This window comes from Vombatus ursinus, unplaced genomic scaffold (genome assembly GCF_900497805.2).
Source record: "Vombatus ursinus unplaced genomic scaffold, bare-nosed wombat genome assembly UNPS02014863.1, whole genome shotgun sequence".
In the NCBI taxonomy this organism is placed as follows: domain Eukaryota; kingdom Metazoa; phylum Chordata; class Mammalia; order Diprotodontia; family Vombatidae; genus Vombatus; species Vombatus ursinus.
This window is the reverse complement of record NW_020954641.1, coordinates 40399762-40406674: the sequence shown is the minus strand read 5'-3', so window position 1 is coordinate 40406674 and position 6913 is coordinate 40399762. Positions and strand designations below refer to the sequence as shown.

At 45.9% G+C, this 6913-nt stretch overlaps 1 protein-coding gene across 2 annotated transcripts in view; it reads right to left on the bottom strand.

Moving 5' to 3' along the window:
- GNPDA1 (glucosamine-6-phosphate deaminase 1) overlaps positions 1-5698 on the bottom strand; it is a 14380-nt gene extending 8682 nt beyond the window's left edge. Inside the window, exons 1-3 of one of the 2 annotated variants that reach the window (XM_027842022.1) lie at positions 5594-5698; positions 3313-3442; positions 862-963 (exon numbers count right to left, since the gene is read on the bottom strand). In XM_027842022.1, coding sequence (XP_027697823.1) covers positions 862-963; positions 3313-3436 — 226 coding nt within the window. In that variant the 5' untranslated portion in view covers positions 3437-3442; positions 5594-5698. Of the gene's footprint in view, positions 1-861; positions 964-3312; positions 3443-3613; positions 3688-5593 lie in introns of those variants that run through there. The other variant, XM_027842023.1, reaches the window with a different exon arrangement.
- Between the last annotated feature and the right edge of the window lie 1215 nt (positions 5699-6913).

The window sequence follows — 6913 nt, the reverse complement described above, 5'->3', positions numbered from 1 at the left end:
TGTGTGTGTGTGTGTGTCTTCCCCCTTTTTTTCTCTTTGTCTCTGTCTCCCCGCTCTGTCTGTCTTCCTCTCTCCCAAGTTTTCCTATATCTCCTTCCCTCCTCCCCATCTTCCCCACAGGGTGTGGTGGGAGATGGAAGAAGGAGAGACATGAAGGAAAACAAAAGGTATCACTACCTTCTGATACCCTTAAAAATGATTTTGAATTCTTCCACAACAGGCTCCCTAGCAAAATTGCAGGTTGAACTGGGAATATTTCGAGTGTGAAGCTAAATCTTTGTCATTCCTATGTGTACCCTACCTCACTCGACCTGAGCACCCCACAATTCATTACACCTTTATTGGTTAAAAATAGCAATCAGGCTTCCAAGATGGGATTTCTTTGGTCAGCAAAGTAAGAACACAACAAATATATAAAGAACCAAAGAAATTTCAAAATAAACCCATCGAAAACAGAAAAGGGGTTGGTAGAATATTTTACATGGTAGAGTGAACAAAACAGGTCCCAGATTTTTCGCAGTCTTCTGTTTTAATATCCCCAGCAGACTGGAAGAAGTGTTAAGAGAAGAAGGAGAGACTAAGAAAAGGGATGGTCTAAATACTGATACCAGGGGACACATCCTGCCACGAATTTCTCTGCAATCATTCTTTCCAGAGACAGCACAAAGTTCAGTGGCAGACACTGTGCAGTAAGCTACTTGGCAGGCCCAGGCCTTGAGCCCCCATTATCTCCCCTGCTCTGCTAATCATTCACATGACTCAAAGGCCCTATTCCTCCTGAGAGTCCCAAACCAGGGTCAGAAAGCTGCCACTACCTCTGATAACATCTTCCCACCATAGGCCCTTAAAAAAAGCACTTACCCACGTACTCATCCATGTTAAATGTCTTCACGTACTTGAAGGAGAGGTCCCCATTCTTATAATACTCAATCAGCTTCTTGTAGCAATGAAGAGGAGTGGTTCCTAGAAGAAAGTGAAATCCGTGAGCATCCCTTTGAGAGGTCTAGGGGTTTGTTAGCATTACTCAGAAGCCAAAACAGTGACCTGAAGACACACCTTTTCATAGGACCAGGCCTATCTATCCCAGGTCAGATCAGAAAACCTACTCTCCTCTTTCCAACTAACTACCTCTTTATCTTTCCAAAAAGTCTGATCAGGGGGATTCTCACCCCCTTTGTCTTCACTACTAGGCAGTCTCTAATTGAAGTTGGAATTCAGCCAACCCGAGCCCACCCTGAACCCTTCTTTCTCTAACTCCTTGAGTTTATTTCATATGTATTCATTGTGTGACTGTGTATCACAATTTAACACATTCTTATATAGCACACCCCCACACACAAGCCTCTTTCCCCCTCTAGACCATGAGCCATCTGTAGGTAGGTAATGTCTTGTCACTCTTGTATTCTCCACAGCACAGGGCTGGATGGCCACATACCAGGCATAGGAAGGGATTGCTTTGCATAGTTTTTTTGGGCTCCAGGGAACCCCAGTGAGAATCAGACTGTCCCCACTGCCCTTGTTCCTTAAGAGTCACTGCCCAAACTCTACAGCCCTTGGTCATCAGCTCTAATGACTCAGGCTTCTGAGAGAGAAGTTAACACTCATCACTCCAGAAGACTGCCCAACACAGACACATAGTCTTTACATACTTCATGAAAAAAAGAATTGGGCCTTTGACCAGTCATGTCCTACAGAGCTGGTACCCACAGAAGACATCTGATGACCTCCATGTGATGATATCTTGAACAAGGCTATAGCTGTGTCCTTCCATGATTAGAACACCAAGCTACTGGGAAGCCAATGGGATCAAAGACTGGATGCCCCTGTGGACAGCTTCTGTCCCACAAATACAAGGGAAACCAGGTAAGAGAGTAGAAATGGCTCAATATAAAATCCATCCTCACTGTAAGAAAAATAATTCAGTGCACAAGCCTTGCTGTCTGATAAGTAATTTTACAGAATCCTCTTTCCATAAATAATTACAGTTCACATTTATATAGCACTTTAAGGTTTGCCAAGCACTTTGCCCACCTTGTCCTCACAACAACCCTTGAGATAGCTGCTATTATCTCCATTTTTCAGATGAGAAAACTGAGGCTCAGTGACTTATCCTGAGTCACTCAGCTAGTATATATCTAAAGTAGGATTAGAACCCAGGTCTTACTGACTATGAGTCTAGAACTCGATCTACTACACCAAGGCAAAAACAACATTAGTCTCTTGACTAGTCTGGGTCATGCTTGCTTTTCTATTTAGCAGGATCCCAGACAAAGCTGTAAACAACTGCTCCTTATTTGCACAGAAAACAGGGTAGGAGAGAATGGACTAAAAGTGGAGAAGTATTCTAGGTTAGAAGGGAGGAAGAATTAATTAAAAATTATGAGATGTTGCAGCTATAAACCCTCAGTCCTGCACCAGACCATTCTGAGTTCCAATAAATAAACTACTCTTTGTCCTGGTAATGGTAGTGTCTGCTCAAAGTGCCTCCATTTATCTCCTGGCTACTCCAACCTGGTCCCTGCTGATCCAGCACGTCTGTGGCCTACTGGGGGGACAGCTCCCCGCTTCCCTTATCCAATGAATCCAACTGAATTGCCACTTCAAGGACCTATCCTGTTTCCCTCTATTTCTTGAGAAAGCAGCTGTCAAAAGTAAAATGCTTAGTTTTTTGTATTTTGAAATAAAGAGCTTAGTGCTTATGTAAATTCCAAGTATCTTCTACCAAACTCCAGGACCCCAAAAAAGCACAGCAAAAATGAGGTCTAGGGAGGCCCAATATGATGGTTTTATAGCTTCGCCAATAACTTTAGCATCTCAGCTATTTTAATCAAAATCAATAATTTGAGCAAAAGTGTGTGAGGGGCAAAGGAGCATCACATGGCTGGGAGGAGAGAGGGATGTGTGTTGAATATGGGCTCTTATATTCCTAATGGAAGCTAACCGGCTTCTTACAACTTTTTAGTTATAAGTTAGTTTAGTTTAGCTATATGTAAGATCAATCACAAGAACTCCTAAGCCCAGAAAACTATACCAAACCGAAGAGCAACAAATGTAGACAGCTGTTTTTCTGGAATGGTTTAAAGGGTGTCATGTCTGGAGCCACAGGTGGATTGATGAGCTCTGGAAGTACCTTGCAGAACTTCCTCCCCATAACAATTAGTGCTTTGAGAACCTCTGCAGGGTAAGAAATGCTACACAAGGAAGCCCAAGCCTTCCTTGTGCTGACCGAACAAAGCTGCCTGGACTTCTCACTTCCAGATACCTCATCCTCCCCACTTCTACCGCCTTGCCACACCCCTCAAAAGGACCTACCTGTAGGAAGCCCCAGGGTGAAATACCTGGTGGGGCCTGGTTGAAACTGGACGATTCGGTTTCTGATGTACTTGGCAGCCCATTCACTGGCCTGAAGGGCATCTTCTAGGATGATGAGTTTCATTGTGTCCTTTATGGGGATTTACAAGGAAAAAGAGACAGCTGAAGCAAATGCTCCCCCTTAGAACAGCCAGCAAGTAAGCCTCAGGGAGTTCTGAGCTGTCCATAGATAATCTACTACAACCCTCTCACCCTGCTGCCAGGAGAGTTTCCACCTCCACCCCCCAAAATGCTCACTCACACATATAACAGGCCCATCCTGGCAGTCCCCATCACCTGCCACCTGGGGTTGGGGACAAAGGACCCTGGAGACAATTGGTTGAAGGTGGGACAGCCTAGAAAACAATGGCTTGCATGTAAATAGCATTCTCATGTCTCATTTCATTTGATCTAAAGACCGGAGAAAATCAGAGCCTTTGAACGAACAAGGCAACATATGCTTACATGGGAGACAGATTGGGGTTGAACTGGAAGACCTTCCCAACAATGACGAGTCATCCTACAATGAAGCAAGCTGCCCCTGTAAGTAATGAGCTCCCAGATGTGAGATATCTAAGCAGAGGCTAGATCAATTAACCAACAAGCATTATTAAGCACTTAGTATGTGCCAGACTCGGTGCTCAGGTGATGGGGGTACAAAGACAAAAATGAAGTAGCCCCTGCCTCAAGGACTTTGTCTATTTATTGATGACAACCCCTTGCCCAGTTTGTTAGGAAAGATATGCATGCATCTGGAACCTTTTACAAGTTCCAAGATTCTGCAACTCTCAAATGTCCCAGTCTAGGAAAAAGGGATCATTTCACATTTCCTGTAGTATGCAGTATACTAACATCCTCCCCTCCTGATTCTAAATCCAGTGCCCCATTCTAACCTCACCTGTAGGTGATTTCCAAAGGGCTGGCAGTACCAAGTTCTGACTTTAGAGCAAGGGATAGTATGGAGTTTTCGTGAAATTTGGAGTGAGAAGAACAAAGCATTTTAAAATCCTGGCTCTGCCCTTTACAGACAGGTAGGAGGTGAGCAACAGATAGTGATGGGCCTGGAGTCAGGAAGACTCATGTTCCTGAATTCAAATCCGGTCTCAGACACTTCCTAGCTGTGTGACCCTGGACAAGTCACTTAATCCTGTCTGCCTCAGTTTCTTCATTTGTAAAACAACCTAGAAAAGGAAATGGCAAACCACTCCAGTATCTGCTGAGAAACCCCCAAATGGGGTCACAGAGAGTTGAACATGACTGAACAACAAAAACTACTCTTTGCAACCTTTGTGACCTCATGTAAAATCTCTCTGGGTGTCAGGTTCCTCACCTGTTATGACCTCTAAGATTCAAACCTAGGTCTTTAACAGCTTAAATCTTTGATTACGTTGAGTCAAGGCCTAAAAGGTTATAACATTTGTGCTTTCTAACTTCACAGGTATGTGTCACATAAAGCAATTCCTGTGAGAACAGGAATTAAATTCAATTAAGTAGGCTAAACAAATGGAAAATCTTATTACAATGGGCAAAGCCTTTTTTCTCTATCTCCCACCATCAGCACAGTGCCTGGCCCATTTGTTGCTGTTCAGTCGTGTCCGACTCTCCATGACCCCAACTTGGGGCTTTCTCAGCAAAGATATTGGAGTGGTTTGCCATTTCCTTCTCCAGCTCATTTTACAGAAGAGGAAACTGAGGCAAACCGGCTTATGTGCCTTGCTTAGGGTCACAGGAGTAGTTAAGCATCTGAGGCTGCATTTGAATTCAGGTCTTCCTGACTCCTGGCCCGACACTACCCACTACCCCACCTAACTGCCCCACCAGGCACACAGTAGATGCTTAATAAGTGCCTGTAGACTTGACTCCGAAAGGGCTTGCTGAAGGCACACAAAAAGGAGAAAAGGGATGCTTCCTTCTCGGGTCCCCATCGCCCCTCCAGTTTCTCTTTCACTCTGGGGCCAGAAAGCAGAAGCCTAGGACCCTGTTCTCCTTGGGTCTCGGTTTCCCGGGACCCCGGGTCAGTTCCCGAGGGCTGAGGGAGGACAGTAGCTCCACCCCCGCCCCAGCCGGCTCCAGCCTGCTGCTTCCCATCGCTCCCGGTGGGAGGCTGCACACCCCCCGCTGGAGCTGCACGTCCCCTCTGAGGCTGCACACCACCCGCGCGGCCCCACAGCGGCAGCAGCGCCCAGGGCTCGCGGCCGCGCGCACGCCCTCGCCTCCCCCGCATCCCATTCGCACCACTTACTCGTCCCTAGCTCCCGGACTCCCGCAACGCCGGAGACTGTGCAAGTGCAACTCGTCCTTTAGGGCTAAAGTCATATGACTGTCAGGTCACGTTGCGATGGATGCTGACTCAGCATCCTTCCCTTCCACCCGACCTTGGTCCCCTGTCCAGGCCACGCCCAAGCTCCCTACACCAGCTGAGGACCGGGCATCCGATTCAGAAAGCCTTGGGGCAGCTGCCTCCCTCGGGATCCTCCGGTCCAGGAGGATTTTTAACCTTTTGCACCCAATCTACCTTTTCTGCATACTCTTTCTAAATGCACTGAATAAAACACTCAAGGTTGCAGAGGAAACCGTTTATATTGGCATAATTGACAACAATTTAAAAAATAAACTCAATGGACCTTGAGTTCAGAACTGTGTTATACGAACCGCACATCGTACACTTGAGAAGCCTGAGAGGAGGTGCCCTACCTTGCTCCAGGTCACACACTCCAAGGCTTTGTGATTTCAAACCCAATCTTTTTATTCTATCAGGCTGCCCCCTCTGTCGTGTACTTCATACAGCACCCCCAGTTTCTTCCCTGCTCCAGTGGTAACGCCCCGCTCCCTCCTTCATGCCCCACCACATGCCTAATAACTTAAATTTCCCTAATGCTTGAATCTACCAGATGCTTTTCTCACAAATTGTGTTGACCTACGGCAAATAACCTAGCCTCTCTGAGACAAAATGTCCTTCGCTGTAAAATAAAGATGGATTAGATAATATCTGAGGACCCTTCCAACTTTAAATGAGGCACCTAGATGGCACAGTAACTGGGTAACTGGTATGGGTAACTGGCACGGGAAGTCAAGATGGCCCGAGTTCCAATCCTACATTAAATATTTCACAGCAATGTGTGAGAAAGGAGAGGGAGCAAACACTTATTAATGTAAGACACAATACCTATTATATGCAGGGCATATTTGGAGGCAGCTAGGTGGCTCAGCTCATAGAACACTGAGCCTGGAGTCAGGAACAAGAGTTCAAATATGGCCTCAGATTCTTAATTGTATTGTGTGACCGTAGGCAAATCACTTAACCTCTGTTTGCCTTAATCCCCTGGAGAAGGAAATGGCAAACCACTCCAGTATCCTTGCCAAGAAAACCCCATGGACAGTATGGTCATCTAGGTCACAAAGAGCTGGACACGAGGGGATAACAAATATGCCAAGAACTGCCTCACTTGATTTATTTGCATCTTTTGTTTTTATATAACCTTCATTTCTCAATGTATCCCTGCTCTCTCCCCTTGCCAGAGGACCACCCCTTGTAACAAAAGATTTAAAGGGGTGGGGTCAG